The sequence below is a fragment of the Bos grunniens genome, chromosome 7 (genome assembly GCF_055505025.1).
Source record: "Bos grunniens cultivar Pamir isolate PY7600 chromosome 7, Bosgru_T2T1.0, whole genome shotgun sequence".
Taxonomy (NCBI): Eukaryota; Metazoa; Chordata; class Mammalia; order Artiodactyla; family Bovidae; genus Bos; species Bos grunniens.
This window is the reverse complement of record NC_141171.1, coordinates 4,251,576-4,278,774: the sequence shown is the minus strand read 5'-3', so window position 1 is coordinate 4,278,774 and position 27,199 is coordinate 4,251,576. Positions and strand designations below refer to the sequence as shown.

Here is a 27,199-nt window from a genome sequence, read left to right as displayed (position 1 = left end):
GATGGCCCCAGTTATCAGCTGTGATGGTTATCACCGTGGCACTCTCCAGCAAGGACGCATGCTGCCTCAGCCTCCCCATCTGTAAAGTGTCATCCGTGGGCGTTGGTTAAGGCTGGACAGAGAACACAGGGGCAGACGGATTTAATGAACAACAGCTGCCATTGTTCCGTCGTGTCGAGTATCAGCCTTCACCCCATTCTCACCCCCACGTGCAGGGCCAGAGGCAGAGGGTGAAGGCCTTGGCCTGAGGAGAGACCAGGGTCAGGGTGCACCTGCCAGGAAGGACGCGGGTCTCCCTTCAAGCCAGGCAACACTAACCGCTCCTGTGGGGCCATGACTGCTAGCACCCTTCCCCAGCACAGAACTCGCCGACGCCGCTCAAAGGCACCCGGTGGGCAGGGAGGAACCAGACCACTGTGCCAGCCCCTCTAGCCACAGGCATCTGACGTGTTTCTCTGAAAACTTTGGCAGTCCCAGAAGCTCCTGGTTTTCTCATAACTTCTTTTTTTTTTTTTTTTAAGTTGTGTACTTTGAAATAACTTTAGACTCACAGAAAATGACAAAACTAGCTGAGAGTTCCTGATACCTTTCACCCAGCGGCTCCGACGGTTAGCGTCTCACACACGGTGCGGTTGTCTGAGCCGGAAACTAAACGTCGGCACGACACTAGGGTCTCGTCTCCAGACCGGAACCTCACGTTATCAGCTTTCCCCCTTGGGTTCTTTTTCTGGTCCAGGCTCGGATGTTGCATTTAGTCCTCGTGTCTCCTGAGTCACCTTCAATCTGTGAAGTGATGGTTCCGCAGCCTTCCCTTATTGTCCGTGACCTTCGCTCTGAGAACCGCTCAGCTGTTTGCAGAGTGTGCCTCAGTGTGGCTTGTCAGATGTTTCCTCGGGATCAGATCAGGGGTTGTGCATCTTTGGCAGAAACCCCACAAGTGATGCTGTGTCCTTCCCGTTGTGTTACATCCAGCGTGGGAGCTGTCGCTGTGTCCTGTCCTCTGTGGCTGACCTTGATCTCTTGGTCAAGATGGGGTCTGCCAGCTTGCTCTGCCCAGAGAAATTAAGTGTCTTGTGGAGAGATGCTGAAGACCACACAGATATCCCCCTTCTCATTGTATTTTCACTCTCTGCCTTTAGTGTCGGTCCACCTGTAGTTCTTTTTTGTAAAATTTCTCTACGGTAATGAATTATCTGTTTGTTTTTGGCTGTGCTGGGTCTTCACTGCTGAGTGTGGGCTTCTCTGGTTGCAGCAAGCGGGAGGCTACTCTCTCGTGCTGGGCAGGCTTCTCATTGCAGTGGCTTCTCTAGTTGCAGAGCACAGGCTCTGGGGCATTCGGGCTTCAGCAGTTGTGGCACATGGGCCCAGTTGCCCCACAGCATGTGGAACCTTCCAGCAGCAGGGATTGAACTGTGTCCCCTGCATCGGCAAGCAGATTCTTAAACCCCAGACCGCCAAGGAAGTCCCATTCGCAGTTTTTGGCAGCAATAGTGAACACCGACATTTGTCTGTTGGTGATTTTCTGTGTCCATCATTCCTTATACGTTCATTAGTTGAAATTCTGCCATAAGGAAGAGCTGTCTCTTCTCCTCTCTTCATGCAATTACCTGTAGAAATAAACGAAGGCCACTTCAGTGAAAACAGCAGAGGCTTGCTAGAGACAGGGGTCAGCTGCCACCACTGCATTTGGCAGAGACTGAAAGACAGCAGCGGGGAGAGAGCTTTATGGCGGAGAAGAGAAGGTTCAGGTGTGCCTGTTAGAGGCTCTAGGCAAGAGAAGTGGGGTGAGGGGATGCCTGCCCACAGCAGTTGCCTTCCATGAATGGCCAGGGAGGCATACTATTTTTTTTTTTTTGGATTGTCCTAAGTTGGAAGCAGAAACAAAAATTAGGAAAGCTGCAGTCACCAAACTCCAGCTGTTTTGGGCCAGGTGCTGGAGTCATTATGGTTTGCTTCCCTGGCTGCTTATTGCAGAGGTCGTGGGTCAGAGTCCTACCATCATGCATGATCTGGCTGTTGTTCCTGTGTATGTTCTGTCTCTCTTACCCAAAGATTTTTGGGTTTTGTTTTGTTTTTTGTTGTTGTTTTACTGAGAACTTTTTTTTTTTTGAAGTATAGCTGATTTTCATGTTAGTTTCAGATGTACAGCATAGTGATTCAGTTATGTATTTTTTTCTGATTATATTCCATCATAGGATATCACAAGCTATTGAATATAATTCCCAAAGTGGTACAGTAAATCCCTGTTGCTTACTTGTTTTATGTATGATAGTTCATGTCTGTTAATGGGGGTGAGTTCTTGCATTTTTTAATTGAGGTATAATTGACATATTATAGTCACCCGCTGTTGTCCTGGGCTTCCCAGGTGGCAGTAGTGATAAAGAACCCACCTGCCAACGCTGGAGACACGACAGCTGCAGGTTCGATCCCTGGCTCAGGGAGATCCCTGGAGGAGGAAATGGCACCCCACTCCAGCATTCTTGCCTGGAGAATCCTGTGGACAGAGGAGCCTGGTGGGCTACAGTCCATGGGGTCACAAAGACTCGGACATGACTGGAGCGACTTAGCACCTACGTTGTTATCCTTAGGGGATTGGTTCCAGAATCTCCCTCAGATATACAAATCTGGGGGTGCTCAAGTCCCTCATTATAAAATGGTGTAGTATTCACATGTAACATCCTCCAGTCTACTTTAAATCATCTCTGTGCTGTGCTTAGTCCCTCAGTCGTGTTGACTCTGCGACCCCATGGAGTGTGGCCCACCAGGCTCCTCTGTCCATGGGATTCTCCAGGCAAGAATCCTGGAATGAGTTGCCATGCCCTCCTGCAGGGGATCTTCCCAACCCAGGGATCGAACCCAGGTCTCCCGTATTGCAGGCAGATTCTTTACCAGCTGAGCTACTAGTGGAGCCCCTAAATCATTTCTAGGTTACTTACAATACCTAATACAGTGTGTTATATAAATAGTTGCCTTGGATGTAGCCGGCCAGACTCCTCTGTCCGTGGAATTCTGCAGGCAGGAATACTGGAGTGGGTTGCCGTTTCCTTCTACAGGGGGTCTTCCCGAGCCCGGGATGGAGCTCTCACCTCCTGCACTGCAGATGGAGGCTTTACCACTGAGCCACCTGGGGAGCCCTGTGCACAGCAAATTCAAGTTTTGCTTTTTTGGAACTTTCTGTTTTGTTTTGTTTTTTCTTTCTTTCTTTCTTTCTTTTTAAAAAACTGTTTTCAGTCATCAATTGGTTGAATCCATAGATGCAGATCCTGTGGATACAGAAGGCTGACTGTGTATTAGTTTCAGGTTTACAATATAATGACTCAATATTTGTGTACATTGCAAAATAGGCAGCACAGTAAGCTAAACATATGTCATCATGCATAGTTACAAATTGTTTTATTCTTGTGCTGAAGATATTTTTAAGGAGGATCTCAGATCCCCTCCCACCCCTTCTCCCTTCAGAAAAACTCTCACCTAAGTCCCATTGCCTGTACAGTATTCTTCATGGGGGCCTAGTCTGCCTGCATGACCCAAAACCAAGCCAGCGCCTCACTTTAGAGTTTTCTCGACTTCCCCTCTGAATTGAGGAATGTGCAGTCAAACTTAAAAGCATATTCTCTCCTGGAAGGAGAGCCACAGGGCAGTGAGCTCAGCGGAGTGCCTGCCAGAGTGTCTTTCATGGTAAATACTAACAGAAATAACCTCTGGCCAGAGAGCTCCCGCCGGTCGTGGGGTGTTCATGAACTTCAAGAGGAGGCTGGAGCATTGAGGGTGAGCACCGGTCTCCCCGTGAATGGGCGTCCAGAACCTGAGACTGAGCTGAGCACAGAGCCCCGCGGAGAGACAGTGTCAGCAGCACAAGGAGTGGGAATGTGTGTCCCTCTGGTCCTTGGTATCCGCGGTCGTGCAGCAGACACAGTATCTCAGGAGGCCAGACATTCCAACAAAGGAACCGAGAGAGAGGCGTGGCCGCAGGGAGTGTGTGCCGCTGAGGGCCCTGGGGGACACTGGGGGCCAGAGCTCTGAGCTCTCTTCCATCTTTTTGGAAAGATCGTTTTTTAGGAGCCAGCATTTCCAGCTGGCCTAATGTTCCACACCCTCTCCTGTCGCAGATATTATACATCTTTGAATTTGTGAGCAACTTGCATTTTGAGAAAGTTGTGCTTTGATGCGAAACCAAAGGTCTCTCTCTGCTCCCCACCCAAAAGATGCTTATGTGGTTCATCCGGGCTGGAAGTATATTTGCTTGTCAGGGAACAAATCTGTCACTCTGAGCAAGTGGCTGCCCCAATCTGACCCTCACCCTTGACCCCAGGACCGTGTCTTGGTTTCTCCCCTGGGGCTCCTGGACCACAGAGAGCATCTCTCTGCTGTGATGAGAGACGCGGAGTGACCCGTGGGCCTGGTGCCTCTGAGATCCCTGGGGACCTCCTCTCCCAGTTATGAAAGCTGCGCCTCCTGTTCCAGGATTCACGGCACAGTTTTCTTTTCTAACTTAATTCACCTAAAGTTTATTTTGTATCACTACCCTAGAAAGAAATTAGGGTTTAAGTCTGAGCTTAAAATGTGTATGTATGGTTTAGTTGCTAAGTCATGTCTGACTTTTGTGACCCCATGGACTATAGCCTACCGGGTTCCTCTGTCCATAGGATTTTCCAGGCAGGAATACTAGATTGGGTTGCCGTATACACATGTATTAATGCATAATATAAAATGCGTAAGATAGGAAGAAATGACCATCTCCCAACCCACAGCTTGTAACAGTGTTCCTTCAGTCTGCTGCTTGAGACCCTTTATTCATGAAGTCAGTGCAGTTGGTTGTGGTTAGCTTTATCAAAATTAAGTAGAGGGGAGGGAGGGGGAGATGGCAGAGCAAATTGCATTTAAAACGTTTTTTTATATTCTATTTGTATTATTATTATTGTTATTTTTTGGCCGTGCTGGGTCTTCTTCGTTGCTGCCCAGACTTTTCCCGAGTTGCGGTGAATGGGGGCCCCTCTCTAGTTGCGGTTGCAGGCTTCTCACTGCAGTGGCTTCTCTTGTCGTGAAGCATGGGCTCTAGGGCATACGGGCTCCATAGTTGAGGCTCCCAAGCTCTAGGGCACAGGCTCAGTATTGTGACACACGGATTTAGTTGTTCCATGGATCTTCCCAAACCAGGAATCAAACCCAGGTCTCCTGCATTGGCAGGCGGACTCTTTACCACTGAGCCACCAGGGAAGCCCAGGGCTACCTATGGGACATCCCTGGCGGCTCAGCGGTTAGGAAACCACTCTTCCACGGCAGGGGGACTCGGGTTTGATCCCTGATTGGGGAGTTAAGATCCTATATGCTGTGTGACACAGCCAAAAATATTCTTAAATAAATAGAAATAAAAAAATAAAAGGGCTACCTGTTCCTTCCTGAAACTCTTGTTGCAGTTAGGGCATGGAAGTAGAAGCGTCTATAAGTGAATATATGATACAAAACATACTTCTGAATGTAGGTTACAGTCACAAAGATTTCTTAAATAACTGGTCAGCTAACAAATGTATGAAAAAAGATTTTTTTTTAATTTATTTCATTTATTTCAGTTGTGCTGGGTCTTTGTTGCTTTGCCCGGGCTTTCCCTAGTTACGGTGAGTGCGTTGACCTTCGTTATAGTGCCCGGGCTTCTCACTGCGGTGGCTTCTCTGGTTGCAGAGCACCGGCTCTAGGCGTGTGCCTCAGCAGCTGCGGAGAAGTCCCAGCCTCAGTGAACCCACCCTGGTGGCCGAGGCGGCCTGATGACTGTCCTGAGTATGGGAGCAGTGTGGGAAGTGGGGGCCCTAAGTCAGTAAAGGGGCCTCTTGGGGCAAGTTGAGGGGTCAATTCAGAATCATGTGGCAGTTTGGGGGAAAGAAGCCAGGAGGAAGCGGGGGTGGGGTCCCTGAGTGCAGAGGAGGGGTCTGACCAGAGAAGGGCACTATGGGTGTGGGGCAGCCCCTTGTCGGCTGTGTGAGTGGGGGCCAGCGAAATGCCAACTGCTGGCAAGTCTGCACCCATGGTCAGGCTCTCCCTGTCCCCTGTCCCCTCCGTGTCCGAGAGTCCTCCTCACTGTTGACAGCACTTTGTAAACACACGATCTGCTTCCCATCTTTGCATCTGGACAGCCTCCCACCTAGGCTCAGGCAGGGTCGCTCATTAGTGACAGGCCGCTTGGTGTCCTCCCGTGAGGGCTGAGGTCACACCTTCTCCCTGTCCCCGCCTCCCTTCTCTCCCCGTGGCTTCCCATCCAGACCGCCATACCTTCAGGCCACACCAGCGCCTGGTCATGGCCTTACTGGCCCGTGAGGCTCCACGCTCACCTGTCAGGGGAACAGCACGCATTCTGAGACATTCGCCAGGTTACCTGCTAAGAGGAGCTGCCCACGGCCTGCCTCTTTGCCCGCTCATCCACCAGTTAAGTTACTGTCCCAACACACGCCGGCAGCCCCCGTGAGGGTTTTAAACCTGCCTTTCTCCATGCCAGTGCAGGCTGGTACCTGTCACTTACTTATTTGGCTGCACTGGGTCTTAGCTGAGGTGTGCAGGACCTCTCTTCAGTTGCGCATGCAGCTCTTAGCTGAGGCCTGTGGGGCCCAGTGCCCGGGCCAGGTGGAACTCGGGGCCCCTGCCTGGGAGCACGGAGTCTTAGCCGCGGGACCACCAGGGAGTCCCTCTGTCGTCATCTTTAGTTGTTGATTTTCCTCCCCAGTTCAGCTCAGTCGCTCAGTCATGTCCGACTCTCTGCGACCCCATGGATTTCCTTCCCAGTGATCTGGTTGTTTCTTTGCCCTTGTCTTGAGCTTGTTTTGGTTTTTTTGAAAGGGCAGAAGCTAGGAAATTAGCATTTGGCCTGAGAGGCAAAATTTTGAAAGCACCCCTCCACAGCCCTGTGGAAGGAATCTCTTTCTCTCTGCCCTGCAATCCTGGGGAGTTTCCTGGAGGCATCAGGCCCTGGCGGAGCAGCTTGCAAACTCTGGCTGCCCCTCTGCTCAGAGTTAGGGAGCCTGGGGCACCCCAGGTTCTCCTCCAAAAGGCGTCTTAGTTTCCTCTGACCCCAGTGACAAACCAGCACAAACTGATTTATGACAACAGAAGTGTATCCTTCCGCAGCTCTGCAGACCACAAGCCCCACGTTAATTCTCCTCAGGCTCCAGGAGACTCTTCTGGTCTCTTCCAGCTTTTACACCGCAGGTGTTTCTAGGCCTGGGCCTGGGTGTGTCACCCTAACACCTCTGTCACGGGGCCTCCCTGCCTGTGTCTGTTTCTCTGTCTCTTATCAGAGATAAGAGATTTGATTTGTCCTTGATTTGAGGACCCAGCCTCATCCAGGGCAAGGATCTCCAGATCCTTACCCTAATGACCTCTGCAAGGGCCTTTTGTTCACAGATTCTGGGGGCACAGGCAGGTCTGGGCGGGCGGCAGGGCACCATTCAGCCCCTGCAGGTGCCTTCCCGTGTCTTGGCCTTGGCTGTCACCAGCAGTGACATGGGACATGCTCTTGTAGGTCTTCACTGATTTGTGCAGTGACTCTGCTTCTGTCCGTGTCCACCACACCGAGGACCTGTCTTGGGTCTGCAGAGTTCCCAGGCCAGGCCCCTGGCCCGGGCCACAGTGAAGAATGGTTCAGAGGCAACACGGGCATACCCGGGGCTGAGCCTGCACCGCCTGCCGGGGACTCTCTCCTCCTGGGGAGCGTGGAGCAAGAGTCAGAGGGAGGCAAGAAGACAAGTCGTCAGGCTCTAGACTGGATGAGGCTGGACCATACGAAGGGCTGGATCCTTTGTCAAGAGGGCAGTTTATCAGAATGTGTCCACATGCACCACGCCTGACCCAGCCCTGAGAGAGGCTGCATTGGGACCTCCCTGACAGTCCAGCGGTTGCAACTCCGCACTTCCACTGACGGGGGCACAGGTTCGATCCCAGATCGGGGAACTAAGATCCTACCTGTCGAGCAGTACAGGAAAAATAAAGATAGGAACTTCCCTTGTGGTCCGGTGGTTAAGAGTCTGTCTTGCAATGCAGGGGACGTGGGTTTGATTCCTGGTCGGGAGCTAAGACCCTGACCCACATCTCACGGCTCATGCTTATGCTTCCCTTCTTCCAGGGCCGAGGTGTAACTATAAGCCCGTGCAGCGCAAAGATCCTGGGTGCCGCAGCTAAGCCCGAAGCAGCCAAATAAATAAATACAGAAAGAAAGGTTGCATTGTTCGAACGCAGGCGCCCAGCCGTGGAGACAGGCCCCTGGAGCGCTGGCAGTGGTGCTGAGCATCAGCAGACACGTGGGGCGTGACACAGTGGCAGGCACCCCAGACGGAGCGCCCAGCAACGGCCTGAGAAAAAGCCCTCCAGCCTAGTTTCTCTTTGTTTGTTTGGGAGCAGTTTTAGATTTAGAAAAGTTGCAAAAGTAATTCAGAGTCCCCCCGCCGCACACTCCCAGTTTCCTGTAGTAATAACATCTTCTGTTAGTGTTACGTTTGTCACAACTAATGAACAAGTACCGATGCGTCATTATTTTTAAAGTGATTAATTTTTAAAAATTTTCCCAGTTTGGCTGCTGGCGGGCTCTCTCTGGTTGTGGGGCATGGGCTTCTCGTTGTCCTGGCTTCACTTACTGCAGAGCAAAGGCCCCAGGGCACAGGAGCTTCAGGGGTTGTGGCCCTTGGGCTCTAGAGCTCAGACTCAGTAGTTGGGATGCGTGGGCTAGGTGCCCCCAGGCCTGTGCAGTCTCACTGGGCCAGGGATCAAACCCGCGTCCTTTGCGTCGGCAGGTGGATGATTCACTAAAGTCCATTGTTTATTCATGTTTCCTTAGTGTTTCCCTAATGTCCTTTTTCTATCCCAGGATCCTCACGTTACATTTAGTCATCACCATCACTTCTCTTTAGGCTTCTCTGGGCTGAGATAGTTTCTCAGACTCTCTTGGTTTTGATGACCTTAACAGGTTGGAGGAAAACTGGTCTGGTGTTCTGTAGGATGGCCCTTGGTTGGGATTTGTCCGATGTTTTTCTCATGGTTAGACTGGGCTTCGGAGAGGAGGAGCCTTTTTCATCACACAGGTGACCAGGCCGTGTGCGGTGAACGTGACTTACCACTGTGGTGCTGATCTCGATCGCCTGGCTGAGGGGGTTTTCTGGCAGCTGTCTTCACTAAAGTGACTCCCCTCTACTTTCTGTGCTGTGCCCTTTGAAAGGAAGTCACCACCCATGGCCCACACCTCAGGGCTCCTGCTTATGCTTCCCTTCTCCCAGGGCTGAGCACCTGTGTCAGTTACTTGGGACTGACGTTCTTCAACCTGGGACATTTGTCTCTTCCTCCTCATTTATTTATTCAATTATTTATTTATGTTCGTGTGGACTTGTGGATATTTATTTTGCACTTCGGGTGATAATCCAACACTGCTGGGACTTCCCTGCTGGTCCAGTGGTTAAGATTCCGCGCTGGGGCTACAGGGGGTGTGGGTTCCATCGCTGGTTGGGGAACGAAGACCCAGCATGCCGTGGTGCTGCCAAAGTAACAGCAATAGTCCAACACCGCTGCACTGACTGTGGTGCTCGGGCTGTTCCCGCTTTGGCCGCTGGGGGCGCCTTGATTTGCCTTTGTGTCCCGTCATCACAGCACCACGGGCTGTGGCTCCTGCCCGGCACTCCAGGGTGGCCCAGGCTCATCCTTAAATTTCTGACCCTGTCTTAGAAGCAGCCCTTCCTCCTCGAGTCAGGGACCGTTTTCAGTAGGAAATGGCAGCAGAGGCCACTTGGAACAGAATCCTGCTTGTGCTTCCTAAGATGTCCCATACCAGCGGGTGCTTGGGAGGGCCCAGACGGCAGGAGGGGCTTCCACGGCTGGCTCGGGGGTATCTGCCTCATTTGCATCATTTACAGGAAAGCATGGGACCTCCCAGGTAGCTCAATGCTAAAGAATCCGCCTGCCAACATAGGAGCCACAGGAGACACGGGTTTGATCCCTGGGTCAGGAACATCCCCTGGAGGAGGAAATGACAACCCACTCCAGTATTCCTGCCGGGATGGACAGAAGAGCCTGGCAGGCTGCAATCCATGGGGTGACACGTGACTGAGCACAGGAAAGCATAATATTTTTTTAAATACTTATTTTTATTTTTGGCTCAGGTTTCAGCTGCCCTGTGGCATGTAGGATCTTAGTTCCCCCACCAAGAATTGTACCCACATCCCCTGCATTGGAAGGCGGGTTCTTAACCACTGGACCACCAGGGAAGCCCCAAGGAAGCCTTTGGGTTCACTGGGTGATTTTAAAGCGTGGGAACTGAGGCCTCCAAGCACACCAGTGCCCAGTGGCATCTCGGTGACACCAGTCCTTCATATTGTATGTTTTTCCTCCTGGTCCTCTCCCTGTGGTCGCTAAGCTTTGAGTGCGCTTCCTCTGGGAGGTTAAAGGTAGGTTTGTTACCAAAACAGTGGGTTCACCTCTTTGTGGATGTCAAGCCAATAGACACAACCAAGCCAAAGATGGGGAGAAGGAAGGATTTATTACCTGCAGCAAGTTAAAGGAAATACAAGGGACCTTTTCCAAAGCAACGTCTCCCTGAACAGCAAAACTGGGGAAGTTTTAAGCTCAGGGTCCATGAGTATTCAGGAAGGGGCTTGAACAGAGGACAATTCAGCACAGAATTGGGGCAAAGGTCCAGAGTCCAAGCTTTAGTTGATTGAAGTCAGGAGGATCAACATCATTCCACCCTCCACCTGCTTGGGGGCCTTAGTTCCCACAGAACGCAAAGATATATTTATTATTATGTATATCCTTTGAGGAGGAACTGCTGCTGCTGCTGCTGCTGCAAAGTCGCATCAGTCGTGTCCTACTCTGTGCGACCCCAGAGACGGCAGCCCACCAGGCTCCCCCGTCCCTGGGATTCTCCAGGCAAGAACACTGGAGTGGGTTGCCATTTCCTTCTCCAGCGCCTGAAAGTGAAAAGTGAAAGTGAAGTCGCTCAGAACTACTAGTGAAGTTCAAAGATTAATTTTCTAAAAGTATTTCTGAGAACGGAATCTCAGGTCCAAGCTGGCATCACCCCAAAGTGGGCTGGGCTCCAGGGCAGGTGGAGACCTCCGGCCTCCACGTTCTAGAGCCCACCCCACCCCTCCCACCTCCTGCTGTGTGACCTGGCTGGCAGCTTCACCTCTCTGAGCCAACCTAAGTGGTCGGTGCCAGCTTGGAAAACAACGGAGGACTCAGAGGCCTGTTGGTGACAATGAGATCACAGAGCTGATGGGAAGTGCTCTTGTAAATGATTAAGCAGTCAGGGCAGGGGACTCTGGCATCCAGATGCAGGTTCTGTTGTCTTTATCCTGCAGGGAGACCAAAGTCAGGTTAGGCGAAGCGTGCCTCTGCGGCAGTGCTGGCATCGGGTCATTGAGGATGAATTCCAGGCCCTGGGCTGGTGGAGGAGGCCGCCTTCTCACTGTGCCCCGTTTTGCTCCCCAGGACTGAGTCCCCGCCGTCCTGAGCAGGCCTGGAATGGGTACTGGTGTGAAGGAGGGCGTGGTGCGTTTGCGTGACGATGCCGAGCCTGTCCTGCCCGCGCACGTCTCCTCAAAGGCAAGTACCCCTGCCCCTCCGTGGGCGCGCTCACCCGCTCCCTCTTCCATGCTCGCACCTCATATAAATCACCCCCTCCCACACTAAGGGCGGGGGCGGTGGGGGGTGACGCAGGCCGCCTCCTATTCCGTTTTTATAGCCCTGTCTGTGCTGTGGATCCCGCCGCCCCATCGCTTGGCAAGAAGTCAAAATCTCACCCACATTTGGCAGGGATGTCAAAGGTGTCCCTGGGTCCCTCTTCTGACTCAGATTTGCCAACACAGAGTAATTAGCCAAAGGTGGGGTGGGCTGAGGGGAGCTCCTCACGCCAGGGAGGAGTTTACCCTCAGCTCTGAAGTTCATCCCCAGTGACGCCCTTCAGTTGAAGACAAAAGGTTTATTCCCTCGTAAAGAAATTGGATCAGGCCCATGCTTGTTCACCACAGAAGCCAGAAGTTCCCCCACTGGAACCTCGAGCATGGACTAATCCATCCTCACTGCCAGCCCAGCTCAGGCGCCCGCAGGCAGTTCTCAAAGTCCACGGGCTCAAAGGCTGAAGCAATGTCAACCTCTGGCCCTCCTGACCTTTCCCCAAGTTCCAGGTTGCTCCATGGAGCACCAGGCGGACAGGAGGCCTGGTTCTTGGGACCCCGGTCACCACGCTGGTCGACAGAGGGGTGAGCCCCAGAGCAGGCACCCCATCCCTCACCGTTCAGTGAACTTTAGCATATGAGGGAGACGTGGCCCTCCCTCCACTGGCCCAGATGGATCCCGCCAAGCGGACATGCCCAGCAAAGGCCCCCGTGCCCAGCCTGCACTCAGACACACGCGGCAGCAGTTTTCCTCCTGCTGGCTGGCGCGACCCACATCAGTCTTGCCTGCTTGGCTAACCCAGCGCAGGGAGCTCACTCTACAGTGTCCCATTTCTTTGGTGAAAGAGCTGGGCATCTTCCTGTGGTTTTGCTGCTCGTGTGGATCCTGTCTGTGGACCACCCGTTTTCTCTCCATCAGGCTGCCTCCCTCATTCTTCATTTGCAAGGATCTCTCCTATGATGAGAAGTTAGAACTGGATATGGAACAACAGACTGGTTCAAAATTGGGAAAGGAGCATGACAGGGCTGTGTGTTGTCACCGTCTTGATTTAATTTATATGCAGAGTACATCATGCAAACTGCGGGGCTGGATGAATCACAAGCTGGAATCAAGATTGATGGGAGAAATAGCAATAACCTCAGATATGCAGATGACATCACCCTTATGGCAGAAAGAGAAAAGGAACTAAAGAGCCTCTTGATAAAGGTGAAAGAGGAGAGTGAAAAATATGATTTGAAACTCAACATTCAAAAAACTAGGATCATGGCATTTGGTCTCATCACTTCACGGCAAATAGAAGGGGAAAAAGCAGAAGCAGTGACAGATTTTATTTTATTGAGCCCCAAGGACAGTGACGCTTGCTCCTTGGAAGGAAAGCTATGACCAACCTAGACAGCATATTAAAAATCAGAGACATCACTTTGCCAAGACAGGTCCATCTAGTCAAAGCTATGATTTTTCCACTAATCATGTTCAGATGTGAGAATTGGACCATAAAGAAAGCTGACCGCTGAAGAATTGATGCTTTCAAACTGTGGTGTTAGAGAAGACTCTTGAGAGTCCCTTGGACTGCAGGGAGTTCAAACCAGTCCATCCTAAAGGAAATCAACCCCGAATGTTCATTGGAAAGACTGATGCTGAAGCTGAATCTGTAGTACTTTGGCTGCCTGATGCAAAGAACTGACTCATTGGAAAAGACTCTGATGCTGGGAAAAACTGAGGGCAAGAGGAGAAGGGGGCGGCGGAGGATAAGATGATGAGATTGCATCACTGACTCAACAGACATGCCTTTGCACAAAGTCTGGGAGACAGTGAAGGACAGTGAAGACTGGTGTGCTATGGTGCATGGGGTCCCAAGGAGTTGGACATGACTTAGAGACTGAACAACCACAACTCATATGATAGTCGTGGAGACTTTGACCATTTGGTGACGCCTTTGCCAACCATGATGGCTTCCCTGGTGGCTCAGATGGTAAAGAATCTGCCTGCAGTGGAGGAGACCCAGGTTCAATCCCTGGGTTGGGAAGATCCCCTGGAGGAGGAAGTGGCAACCCACTCCAGTATTCTTGCCTGGAGAATCCCACAACAAGAGGAGCCTAGCAGGGTACAATCCATGGGGTGGCAAAGAATAGGACACAACTGAGCAACTAACACATCTTTAAAGGATAAGCCAGCTGCGTCATTTCGGAGTCCCTGGGAGTGTGGGTGGAAGGCAGCAGCCGCCTCCTGCACTGAGTGTGTGCTCCTCATTGAGTATCTTCGGAGCCACACGCCGAGGGTTGGTTTCAGGACGTGTGTCCTTGCACATGCAGCACTGGCCTGGCGATGCTGAGCACCGCAGGCTTCCCAGGAAGTGCCTGCTGGGGGAGGTGGAGGGACACCTGGGCTCTGCCTCCAGTGCTCACAGGCCCGTGGGCAGGCCGCAGGGCATCCCTGTGCTCACAGAGGCTCGAGCTCGGCGGTCGCCACACAGATTCACAGAGAGCAGACAGAAGCAGAGGGGCAGATGGGCCTCAAAGCCAGTGCCAGAAACACCCCTGAGCCTTCTGGCATCTGCCGTCCACGTCCCTGGAAGCCAGATGTCCAGAACCTTGCCATGTGACCCAGAAAAGGCAGGGGTCCCCAGTGACGGGTCTCTGTGAAGCAAAAAGGTGGAACCCTCTGGTAAAGCTCAGCCTCAGAAACTGAGTCAAGAACACACTGTTGTGGGGACTCGTTCTTTCAGGGAGAGGTGGGCTGGGCTGGTGGAGGGGGCACCATGGGCGTTAAGGGGAGGGCCAGGTCGAGGGGCACAGGGCCCTGGCGACAGTCACCTGGGACGCGATCTGGGGTCTGGGCCAGGAGTCAGCACGTGACTGCGTCCGAGGTGAGGGACCGGGGTGCAGAGAGGCCCTCCAGTCACTGCGGGCAGACTCAGCCCCACCCTGAGACACCCACAGAGCTGAGCAAACCTGGGCATCGCCCTGGACCCCACCAAGCCCACTCAGGAACCCAGACTGCCAGCTGAACCCCTCACATGCCCCCTCATTACTCCCCTCTTGCAGACTCCTCTGGTCCCGGCCTCTGCCGTCTCAACCCTGGGTTTCACAGGAGCTGCCTCTCCTCTGGTTCCAGTTAAAATAACCTGTTCACCTTGCACGCGTCTCCATTTCTCTGTAGGCCACGGTCAACCTCCTTGTCAGGCTCTGTGGGGTCCAGCCTCGCCCACCTTTCGTCGCTTCTGTCTTCCCTTGGCCCTCCCCTTCCCTGTGTCCGCCCTGCCCTCCTTGTGGTCCCCGGCTCCTTCTCACTGGGGCCTCTGAGTGTTCAGTTCCTCCCCCTTGATTAGTGTCACACACACGCACTCACGAGCGTGCACCCACGCCCTGCCTTTAGGTGCGCCTCATCATACACCCTTGGCCCTTAGCCCGCATTCTCCTGGAACTCTGAGTCCCCTCCCCACAGCCCCTCCCAGACTGCTGACTCTGCACACATTTGTCTGAAGAGCTCGTTTGTGTCTGGCTCCCTCTGCTGACTGGCAACCCTGTGAGGGGAGCGGTGGGGGCTCTTACATGCCCCTGCCCCACACTGACTCCAGGCTCCTGAGGGCACCTGGGTCGAGTGGACGTCACAGATTCCCAGACTCGTTGAGCCCCCTGCTCCTCACCTCCTTTCTCGCTGCAGTGAGGACAGGTGGGGTGTGTCCTGCACAGAGCCCCCGGCAAGTGCTATGCCTGAGTCACTGGGGGGGTCGGGGGGAGGTGGGAATGGAGCCTCCGGCCCCATGAGCAGACGGCTTCCTGGGCTGCGATTCGGGGCCCTGTGGGCCTCAAGGGAAGGAGGGCTGTTTGAGCCAGGGCTCTGGGAGCCACAGGAAGACTCGGGAAAGCACCAACCCTGAGACTGGCCACAGGAGCACGAAGTGCAAGTCAGCGGTGCCTGTCCCCATCACCTTCGGCTTAGCTGGATAAACAGCCACAGACACCGGCCCCGGAAGTCCTGATAGAAAGTGGTGGAAAGCGGACATGCTGAGCAGAGTCACACCCACCACCCACTCCCCAGACCACAAGGAGCCTTTACCCTGAAACACGGAAGCTCAAGAGTCCCTCGCACATGGGCAGTGGGTGGGACCAAGGCTTAAAAGTAGGACAGGTCAAGGGCAGCTCTTATGTTTGGCGTCAATCCCATTGGAGGCCGTCTCTGAGAACTTAGAACCACGCGCGACACCCCAGGCTCTCACGCGATGGTCCCCCGGCCCAGGAGGTTCTCACTGTGTGCCCCCAGGCTCTGTGGCCGGTGCCGCAGTCTGCCCAGGGCCCAGCAGGGCGGTGTCACCCTGGCCACCACACGTCCGGCCGCCCCGGGCCAGGCGGAGAAGAAAAGCCTTTGTCCTGGACACTGTTTCAAGCAGAGCAGACGCCTCCTCTCCCTCCCGATGACAGCGTGTTCGTGTGTTTTCTTGCAGAGTGACCACAGGCAAGTTCTCAGCTCCCTTCTGTCTGGGGCACTGGCTGGCGCTCTTGCCAAAACAGCTGTAGCTCCCCTAGACCGAACCAAAATCATCTTCCAAGGTAAGCGCTGCCTGTGCACCTGTCACCTGTGAAGGAGAGGCTGTCGGGCGCTCACCTGCCTCCTCCAGGCCCCACACTGCACTGCCAAGTGCTTTCTAAAATGTCTCTTTAAAAAAAAAAAATTATTTATTTGGCTACGCTGGGTCTCAGTTGCGGCACATGGGATCTTCAGTCTTCATTGCAGCAGGTGGGATCTAGATCTCCGACCAGGGATCGAACCTGGCCCCCCTGCCTTGGGAGTGCAGACTCTGAGACACTGGACCAACAGGGAAGCCCTTGAAACGCCTCTTTAGAATCCACTTAGAAAGTCTGTCCGTGTTTAGGACTGGCATCACAAAGTACCAGAAACTAGGCAGCTTAGAACTGCAGGAATTTAGTCTCATTTTCTGGAGGCTGAAAGTCCACATTCAAGGGGTCCGTAGGGTTAGCTCCTCCCGGGGCCCTGAGGGAGGACCCTTCCTTGCCTCTTCGAGCTTCTGATGACTCCAGGCATCCTTGGCTTGTGACTGCACCCCCCATCCCAGTCTGTATGTCTGGATCCTCTTCTAAGGACCCACGCCATTGGATCACCTACTCTAGCATGACCTCCACTTGATTACACCTGCAGAGAGCCCGTTTCCAGTTAAGGCCTCATTCGTGGGCACTGAGAGTGAGAGCGTATTTCTTTGGGAAGACACAGTTCAGGAATCCAGCTTCCCCCTCCTTAGGCTTTAGCAGGCGCAGGGGCCCTGGAAGACGAGGCCTTTGCGTCCCGTGCATGGTGCGACCCCTGCCCCTCAGCTCTTCGGGAGGAAGCAGCTGCAGACTGGAGCCAGGCCCCTCCCCCTTGCTCAGGCTGGCCCCTCACCTCTCCCGGCCTCAGGTTCCTTGTCCATATAACAGGACCGTTGATACCAACGTCCTGCCTAAGGAGGGGGCAGTGAGCTGATGTGGGAGAGGGCAGGTGTGCAGTTGAGGACACGTCTCCATCAGCTGAGCTGGTCCTGGAACAAATTCCCTCTGGAGCGCCACACGGGGAGCTGAGTTTCATTCCGAAGGCAGGAGCTGTGCATACATCCACACAGAGAGGAGGGCAGGGCTGTGCTAAGAAGGCAGCAGACCTGGGGAAGTGCGGCGCTGCAGGTGCTGCCAGGCCGAGACCCCCTCGTGACTTGGGTTTCCGGGTCCACCTGGCCACGTGGTGCAGCTCACCGTGGAGTAGGGGGTGGTGGTGGGCCAGGCCGCCCCAGAGGGCAGGAGAGTGGGAACTAGGGCTGCCCGAGCCAGGCCTTGGAGGAGAGGGCAGACACCCCCTGCCGAGGGAGCTGGAGCCGCTTAGCCTGACCCCCGCATGGCTGGTGGCTGGGATGCCTCCCCTCCAGGGGACTTGGGGGAGAGGAAATTCAGCCGGGTGGACATCCCCCAGGAGAGCTGCATCCTTCCACAGGCCCTCACTGTCCTGCAGGGCCAGGTGGCAGCTGGGCTGTTCTCCCTGAAGAAGGGGAGAAGTTGGTGTGCAGAGTGGCTTGGGCGTGGGGGGGGTGGGGAGGCTCCTGGGGAGGGGGTGACTTTGCTGGGGATGCCCCCACCTTGGCCCTTATAGGGATTGAAGGGGGGCATTTCCAGGGGAGGCCCTCACTCCCCATGCTCAAACTAGACCCCTGTGGTGGGGGTCATGCAGACTGGAGTGGGAGGGTGGTCCCATCCTTCATATCCAACAATTTCTGTTGTGTTTGTTTTTTTTTTCCAGTGTCCTCAAAAAGATTTTCTGCCAAGGTGAGCGCTTGGTCCTGGAACCCCGTCTCTGGGGCCTTCACCTCTGCCCTACTGGGCTGGCAGAGGCAGGGAGGTGGGTGGTAGGGGCTGGGCAAACGCTTTTCAAGGGGCTTTTCCCATTGGTTCCCCAACCCCCACCCCAGGCTGGCTGCAGGACTGCTGGGTGACCAAGGCCTCCCCTGCCGGGCGCTGGGGCCAAGGCCATCTGTCTGCACCCCAAGTCTGCCTGGACACAGCCCACCCTGGGAAGTGACGGGAGACCCACCTGTCCTGGGGGTGGTGGTGAGGGGACTTGATGGTCTAAACTCACAGGTTTCATATTTGATTTATTTTTAAACACAGAGCAAGTGTTGCTGTTTGTTGTCGTTTAGTCACTAAGTCGTGTCCGACTCTTTGCGACCCCATGGACTGTAGCCCGCCAGGCTCCTCTGTCCATGGGGTTTCCCAGGCAAGAATACTGGAGTGGGTTGCCATGCCCTCCTCTAGGGGATCTTCCCTGCCCAGGGATCAAACCCACATCTCCTGCATTGGCAGATGGGTTGCTTACCACTGAGCCACTGGGAAGCCCACAGAGCAGGTGTTTCCTTCTTAATAAAGGAAAATAAAGAGGATTTTAAAAAGCTAGGCTACCAAACACCTACAAAACCCCCTTAGTGGGGGTTACCCCCTCTGCTTCGCAGCTGTGCTTTCCCCCGCTCACTTCATGATTCCCAGGGTTGGAGAAGGGGTGGGGGTCCCAGTGTGGAGCCCAGGGAACATGGGGGGTGGTCTTTGATGTCACCCCCCCTCCCAGGCGCAGGGCTGGGCAAAGTCAGGCGAGCTGAGAGGGCAGCTGCACTCTGCCTGCAAAGGCCACGCTCAGTCAGAGGCCTAGGGCACTGAGGTTGCCCCTCTCCGCTGCCTGCCCCCCAGGAGGCCTTCCGGCTCCTCTACTTCACCTACCTCCACGAAGGCTTCTTGAGCCTGTGGCGCGGTAACTCGGCCACCATGGTGCGTGTGGTGCCCTACGCCGCCATCCAGTTCAGCGCACACGAGGAGTACAAACGCCTCCTGGGCAGCTACTACGGCTTCCGTGGAGAGTGAGACCCCCCTTCCCCCAAAAAACCCGGCCCTCTCAGCTCTGTCACCTCACCCTGTTCTCCTGTCTTCCACCTGTTCACCATGTCAGAACTTCTTGTTTCCCCGGTCTCCCTGAACCTACATCCCAGGACGGCCACAGTCCCCGCTGTGCCCCAGAGCAGGTGGAAAGACGCCTGCCCTTATTCATTCAGACAAGCAGGGGCAAAGGCAGGCACCCGCCAAGAGACACCCCCGCCCCGCCCATCAGCTTGGCCGCCCGTTCCATCTTTTCCCGCACCCCAGACCTGTGGGCACCTGGAGCCCTGGGGGCTCACCTTCGCCCCCACCCACTTTCAGGGCCCTGCCCCCTTGGCCCCGCCTCCTCGCCGGCGCACTGGCTGGAACCACGGCTGCCTCGCTGACCTACCCGCTGGACCTGGTCAGAGCGCGGATGGCTGTGACCCCAAAGGAAATGTGAGTCTCACCCTGGTGACGTTTTCACCGGCACCAGGGGCTCTGTGTGTAGTGGGGTTCCCAGGAGGGCTCCCCCCACCTGGCCCCTGGGGATAGGGTCTGGGCTTCTGTCTGCAGTGGCTGATGAAGCTGTGCTGAGGCTGTGTTGCCCCGACCTCCCTGGGTTCCGCAGCTTTCCAGAAGGACAGTAACTGGGTCTCTCAGCTTGGGTGGCAGTGTGCTTCCATCAAACCCAGGGTCTCCATGTTGAGTCGAAAACACATGTGCTTAAAATGCATCTGAATAGAAAGCCAGGGGCTGAGCACAGCAAAGAGCCCAGTGGTGAAGGTGGCTTTGGGCATGCACGGCCCCCTCAAATGCCAGAACTTCTGCACGGGGGTTCTGTCGACATCCAGGCTTGCCCCCGCTGACGGGGAGGAGAGAGCATTAGTGAGCTGAGGTCTGCAGCCCCCCACCCCACCCCCACACTGCTCTGTCCTACAGGTACAGCAACATCTTCCACGTCTTCATCCGCATCTCGAGAGAAGAGGGGCTGAAGACTCTCTACCACGGATTTGTTCCGACCGTGCTGGGGGTCATTCCCTACGCCGGCCTGAGCTTCTTCACCTATGAGACCCTCAAGAGCCTGCACCGAGGTGAGGAGCGTCGGGAGGGCAGCACCTCCGCGGGGCACACACCTGTCTGTGGATGGGTGGGGAGGTGGAGGTGGATGGGGCGAGTGGAGGGAGGGGCAGGCTGGAGGCCCAGGGTCTGGATCAGGAGAAGACATAGAGCAAATAAGCCCACTGATACCTGCTACTTGGTTTGATCTGGTGGTAACAATCTGCCTTATTTGCTCCAAGTTTTTTTTTTTTTTTTTTTTTTTAAGTTAAACAGGGTAAAGCCCAGATCCCCGGTACCCAATCCCCAGCTCGTCTCCCCTCAGCCCTGCCTCTTTATTAGGGTTCGGCTCCGGCTTTCACCTTCATTGCAAACCCTTCTGCCTGGGCTCGTGTGCAGCCTTTGTGCTGTTCCTGGTTATAGGAGGTACCTGAGTGGCTGCCCCCCGCACATGCGTAGTGCAGCTCCGATCCGTCCTGTTTGCCGGCGGTGAGGCTGTTGGGTTTTCAGCTGACATCCAGGAGCTGTTCTCCTTGTGTGGGTGTGAGACCTCATTCTTTGCTTTACCTTTTCCACCCTCTGCTCTCCCAGTGGCCAGGCTTGCATTGGGGCCAGGCTCCCTTCCCACCTGCTCCTGGTGCTGACAAGTGCCATATGTTCTGCCAGTCTGCTGAGTGAATAGGGCGGCTCCCTGTTTTTAATCCCTAGTTTCAAACTGAAAAGAGCGTGTTTTTAAAGAATCTCTATTGATCCCTTGCTGTTCCCTCCTCCCTTCAGCCAGTGGGTCCTCACACCACCCATAGAGAGGGCACCTGTTGGGCAGGCTGGGCAGTTAGAGGGTTCGGGGCAGAGTGATATTCTTTCTTTACAAGATGGGACACAAGAATGACTGGGTCTGAGCTTGTTCTGGGTCACAGAACTTGGTTATATGATTCTTTGTGCTCTTCAGTTGTAAAAATCTTTTGGATCTCACATTTGATTAAAAACGGGGGATCAGTGGGTGAGGAAGAAGGGACGCCGAGGCCCAGGAGAGCTGGTCGGCCCTGAAGCACAGCTGTGACGCTGTGTGCACGTGTGAGCGCGGTGCAGGGGGTGCGGGTGGATGCCAGCACCTCTGGCTGCCAGGGCGCCCCTTCCCAACGCCCTGACGGTCCCTCCCACCCTTCCCCCTGCAGAGTACAGCGGCCGCCCGCAGCCCTACCCCTTTGAGCGCATGATTTTCGGGGCCTGCGCCGGCCTCATCGGGCAGTCTGCCTCTTACCCGCTGGACGTGGTGCGGCGGCGCATGCAGACGGCTGGCGTCACAGGCCACCAGCGCACCTCCATCGTGCGCACGATGCGCACCATCGTGCGGGAGGAGGGCGTGGTGCGCGGCCTCTACAAAGGCCTGAGCATGAACTGGCTCAAGGGTCCCATCGCCGTGGGCATCAGCTTCACCACCTTCGACCTCATGCAGATCCTGCTGCGACACCTGCAGAGCTAGGGGCGGGTGGGTCGGCCGCGCTTGAGCTTCAGTTGGCGGTGGGCCGCTGACTCCTTCCATGTCTGAGTCCAGGGAGCAAAGATGTGCTGGGTTCCACCCAGAAGGCGCACGGATGCGCCTTGTGGAACAAGCTGGGGGCCTGGGGGGCCTGAGCTCAGTGCGGCCCAGGTCTGAGGGGAAAGCCCGGGGCCCTTGTACGTCGTTGGGACTGGGGGCGGGGTTCTCACGCCCTCCTCTTCCGGCCTCAGCTGGGCTGGGGTTGCGGCTGGAGGTGTTCGCCGGGAACGCCCTGAGATGGGGCGTGGCCAGCGCTGCCTCCTAGGGTGTTGTTTGCCCTTGGACAGGCTCCTGGTTCTAGGGACCTGGTCCCCACTAGGCTCAGAGCCAGACCTCGCCTGCCCCTTGCTGTTATGAGTGTGTGTTCTTGGGCGGGGGTAGGAGGGGGTGGGGGGAGCCCCAGAGAGGGTGAGGCCAAGGCCTGGCCTCCATGAGACCAGCCTTCTGCTCAGCTGTAGCTCCAGGTGCAGGCTCCCACCCTGCCCCGCCTTTCCTGCCTTCACCACTATTTCCCAGGTGACTTGTCCCTCCCCAGAGCCTGAGGCTTCTCCCAAGAGTGTTACCCTGATCGCAGACTCCTGATCCCAGGTCCCAGAGTTGGGTCTTCCCCTCTGTTACCCCACTCCCACCCAGTTTGTACGGTTCCCAGGAGGGTCATGCCTCCAGGCAGCAGGGTTTGAGAGATCGCCATGTGTTTGGGTCTGAGTCCCAACCTGGAGACATCTGCCTGGATTGCCAGGAAGCTCTCGGCCCTGCTGCACTGGCTGCAGTAATGGAGGCTGGGCCTCAGGCCCTGACCCTCTGCCCCTAGGCGTGGGGACTCCTGGCCGGGGCGGGGGGGGGGGGACCCATGGCATCTGGCACATTGTGGGCGCCCCCCCCAGCAGTGACTTGGCTGGGACCTGGGGCAGTTTAAGGCCCGTGGGGTTGTCTGATTTCCTGTGAATGGAGAACACAGAGGCAGCTGGCAGCCTTGATTCTCCCAGAGTGGAGTCCGAGACCATCTGGGCTGTGGGGCAGGACGCTCGAGAGAGTCAGGCCCCCAGGGCGCTGGTCCCACAGAGCCCCCAGGGCCCACCAGGAACCACAGGGGCTCAGAAACACGTTTTCTAATGATGTTTGGAATTTGATTTTAGCTTTTGTTTTTCAATCCGGCTGGCCCTGGGTCTAGACACCGTAAACCCTAACCAGTCCAGTCTGGTTCCAGGACCTGGACAAGGAGAGGGCCGGTTTTCCCAGTGGGCTTACTAGCCGTGAGGTGTGAGAGTCTGAGAGGGTGTGTCTCCGCCACACGTGCATTTCCAGTTGTGACTTCCACTTCCTCCTTTTATTCTGTCCTGTTTCCATTTTTCTTGCCTTAGTCCCCTGGGTCGGAAGACCCCTCCTTCTGTCCTTCCTGCATGTCTCCACCAGCCAACCCCAGTCTTGTTCCCAGACTCTTGTTCCCAGGGGGCCCAAGCTGTCTTGTTGGGTAAATGTCACACCCACCTTCTCTCCCAGCCTTGCCCAGCGCTCAGGAGAGGCAGGGGCACCCCTCACAGGGAGATGGGATGGGAACGTAAGGTGCCCAGGCTGGGGGTCCACCCCTGGTGGGTGAGACCAAATGGATGTTTAGGCAGGGCCCTCCCTGAGCTGCAGGCTGGGCAGGAGCAGGGAGGGCCCCCAGGGTTCCCGGACCCAGTGCGGCTCTCCGGCGTGGTTCCCAGCCAAGCGCACCTCGGCAGCGCTGACGCCCCTCACCCCTGAGCCCTGCACACAGCTGGACCTTTGCCCTCGGCAGTCATACCCCTCTCACTGTTGCCTGGCCTGATTTGGAGTTACATTTTGATGCCATGAAGACACTTTGTTTATATATAATGTTTATATATTTTAAAGATTTGTGCCAAGAGAGTATATTTAATAAAAATCAAAATGATTTTTTTTCTCCTGCCCATATCTCTTTTTCGGCTCTGATCCTCATTCCCTAGGAACCAAAAACATAGTTGAAGTTATTTTGACAGATTGTTGAATAACCTTTTTTTTAAAAAATGTAACAGCTGTATGGATTGTTAATCCCGACCTTGATTTGGTCAGGATTTGCTAGAAAATGCAAACTGCATGAGGAGTTTACCATGAGTAGGTCTGGCTTCCTGTTCCCTTTGCAGGGACATCTCCTGTGGCCAGTGCCCCTAGGAGAGATCCTGTGTGCACACACTTGTCCCTTTGGGTCCGTCAGTCGGGATGGGCTGTGACCATCAGCAAGCACTGCCCCAGAGCTCCACGGTTTCCTGGAGCCCTGGGTCTGCTCTGTGGAGGCTGAGGCCACCAGAGGGCTCCCAGGGGCCCCTGAGACTCGCCTCACCTGCAGCTCATCGTGTAGAATGACTGGCAGCACCCACCCAGACCGAGACCAGGAGCAGGAGCCTCCGCGGGCCGGGGAGAGACGGGGCCAGGTGAGCGCATGCGCACAGAGGCCAACTAGGCCCAGGACTGCGCTGAGCTGCTCCGCGCGCTGCATTCAGCCAGCCGGATTTCTTGTGGGTCAGTAGCTGTCGAATACAGGATGCGTTTAGCAGCAGTTTAGTGTTCCCCAGGGGGATGGCCTGTGATGAGATCCACCCATCCCTTATTGACCAACAGCTAGGTTGTTACTGAGTTGTTGCCACCACAACCTGGTCAGTGGCTCCTGGGGGTTCCTGAATTTCCCCCCACATCCATCCTAACTTCTGGTCCGTACCATTTCTCACACCATCTCCTGAGCCTGAGGGGTGAGGTCGGCCCCTCCTCACTCTCCTCCAACATTGTGGCATCCCCTGATACACAGAGGTGAGCTCTTGACCCCATCTGGACCTGTGACAATAAAGATGTTTGCTAACCACTTCCAGGGAGACCTTCGAGACGCACCCTCCCTCTTCCACTGGCCCAGGAGCTAAAACCCCGACCCTGGGTGGTTGCTGGCGCTATATTGTGATTGCAAGGTAGGAACCAATCCCAGGGTGAAGACGCCACTGCAGAAAGAGGAGCAGAGGGACTTTCCTGGTGGCCCAGGGGTTAAGACTCCACAGTCCCAGTGCAAGGGGGCCCAGGTTCAACCCCTGGTCAGGGAACTAGATCCCACAGGCCACAACTAAGACCTGACTTGGCCAAATAAATTTTGTTTTTTTTTAAAGTAGAGCAGAGATGCGCAGAGAAATTGGATTTCTTGGTGACACTGTTTGGGATGCTATATTCAGCTTTACCCGAAACCAAACTGCCTCTCAGCTTCCAACAACACAAGTCATCTTATTCTCTATTTAAAACAGAGTTGAATTTCCTGGTCCTTTCCGACACAAACCTCCTTGTATGTACCTCTCTGAGCTCATAAGGTAGTGTTCGTGTAGCCTAAGTTTATAGGAATGAAATTGCTGGGTGAATATCAGGGATATGTTAATAGTATAGTTGATGCTGGTGGCAAGCCTGGCATTCATGGTTCCCACCCTGTTTTTAACTGTAAGTCACTTGGAGCCAGCCTAGGGTTCCCCGCTGGAACGCAGTCCAGGAGCCAGTGACTGGACCGCTGAAGGGTGTGTGATGCAACCCCTCAACACCGGCGTGGGACCACTCTAAGGCTGCGCACTGTGCTTTTCCCCCTGAGGTCCCAGCAGGACCCAGCCCAGATTGCCCAGAGTCACTGGCTCACTGGCGCTCCCTGCTGGCTTCTTTCCTCCCTGTCTCACATCCCTACCCTCCTAGAGGCTTCCTGAAGTCACCTCTCAGGTGAGGTCCCTGAGTCTTAGAGACAGGGTCATCTTTGGGGGTAAATCTATCCCAAGATGAATAGAAACATCAGCTATTCCTGCAGAGATTGTGTCCATATACACCACGTGCCCTTGGTGTCTGAGTTTCCTATGGCCACCCTAACAGAGTACTATGGACTGAGTGGCTTAAAATAACAGAACTTAATTTTGTCAAAGTTGGAAGCCAAAGGTCCAAAATCAAAGTGTTGGCAGGTTTGGTTCTGAGGGCCAGGAGGGAGGGATGTGTTCTAGATCTGTTACTGAATTCTGACTGACTGACTTCTTCCTGTGTCTTCCCCCTTGTCTTTGCTCTGTGCTAGTGTAAGCAGATAAGTTAGGGGCTTCCAGGAGAAAGAGAACCAGGAATGGCTCTCTTGACATAAGAGAAGCCATTTTGGCCTAAGCCACTTTGTGATCTAAGCCAGGCTGCAGTGCTTACCCTTGAACAGGTCTCAGTAATTAATGATCTTAAGGGAACAAAGGAAGGCGGGAACAGAGAAAAGGCAGTCAAACAACAGTGTAGCAATAAAGCAGAGTCCTAGTTCCGCCTCTTTAAACACATGTTTAATTGATGTTGATTTATAGTATCATATCGTGTAAGTTTCAGCTGTGCAGCACAGAATATGTATATTCTTTTTCAGATTCTTTTCCCTATAATAATATATCTTCGAGTTCTGCAGGAACTAAGGCCCCCAAGCAGGTTGAGGGTGGGATGACTGATTCTTCTGACTTCAGTCAACTAAAGCTTGGACTCTGTGGACCTGTGCCCCAGTTCTATGCTGAATTCTCCTCTGCTCAAGCCCCTTCATGAATATACGTGTACCCTGAGCTTAAAACTTCCCCAGTTTTGCTGTTCAGGGAGACGCTGCTTTGGGAAAGATCCCGAGTGTTTCCCTTCCTTGCTGAAAGCCAACAGCAGCCCTTCCTTTCGTTCATTTTCGGCTTGGTCGTGTCATTTGGCTCGACACCTGACAAGAGCTGAACCTAGTTTTCAGGTAACACAAGTTCAGGTCCAAATTTCCTCTTGTAAAAATAATTTTTTTTTCCTCTTGTAAGGATACTAGTCCTACTGGATCAGGGCCCACCCTATCAACCTCATTTTTTAAAAATTATCTGTTATTTGTTTTTTGCTGCACTGCATCTTCACTGTTGCACCCGGGCTTTCTCAATTGTGGTGAGCAGGGGCTACTCTTCGTTGGGGTGGCTGTTTTTGTGGCAGAGCATGGGCTGTAAGTGCCCAGGCTCAGTAGTTGCAGCACACGGGTTTAGCTGCTCCACGACATGTGGGATCCTCTCGGACCAGGAATCAAACCTGTGTCTCCTGCACTGGCAGGTGGATTCTTAACCACTGGACTATTAGTGAAGTCTCCAACCTCATTTCAGCGTAATCACTTTTAATCCCTATCTCCAAATACAATCACATCCTGAAGTCCTGGGGGTTAGGCCCTCAACATAGGAACTGGGAGGAAGACAAAATTCAGATCATAAACACCAGCCCTTTTGATCTTCCATAATCTGACAAGTTAAAAAAAATAGCATGTCACGATTTAACACTACCTGCTTTTTTGTCTCTCCCCGGAGTCCATCTGAGATCGTTCCTTGTAAGAAGAAATCAATTCTTTTCGTGTAGTTTCCCCAGTTTATTTACTTGTTCCCGTGTCAGCTTTCTACCAGGGCTTCGCTTCTTCCTTCCAGGCCTTTGCTAAGCTCTTCCTTCATCACTCCCCTCACTCAGCGATGTAGGCCCTCCGTAGACTCTCTGGGCCCCCAACCCACCCTGCCACAACATGCAGAAAGCTGCCTCCCAAACCACTTGAATCCTG

General features: G+C 54.3%; 1 protein-coding gene across 2 annotated transcripts in view; it reads left to right on the top strand.

The window, feature by feature from the left end:
• SLC25A42 (solute carrier family 25 member 42) overlaps positions 1 to 23,537 on the top strand; it is a 40,109-nt gene extending 16,572 nt beyond the window's left edge. Inside the window, exons 2-8 of one of the 2 annotated variants that reach the window (XM_086408253.1) lie at positions 11,458 to 11,571; positions 16,088 to 16,193; positions 17,923 to 17,948; positions 18,861 to 19,027; positions 19,365 to 19,481; positions 19,965 to 20,116; positions 21,257 to 23,537. In XM_086408253.1, coding sequence (XP_086264379.1) covers positions 11,491 to 11,571; positions 16,088 to 16,193; positions 17,923 to 17,948; positions 18,861 to 19,027; positions 19,365 to 19,481; positions 19,965 to 20,116; positions 21,257 to 21,564 — 957 coding nt within the window. In that variant the 5' untranslated portion in view covers positions 11,458 to 11,490 and the 3' untranslated portion in view covers positions 21,565 to 23,537. Of the gene's footprint in view, positions 1 to 11,457; positions 11,572 to 16,085; positions 16,194 to 17,922; positions 17,949 to 18,860; positions 19,028 to 19,364; positions 19,482 to 19,964; positions 20,117 to 21,256 lie in introns of those variants that run through there. The other variant, XM_086408254.1, reaches the window with a different exon arrangement.
• The last annotated feature ends 3,662 nt before the right edge of the window (positions 23,538 to 27,199 follow it).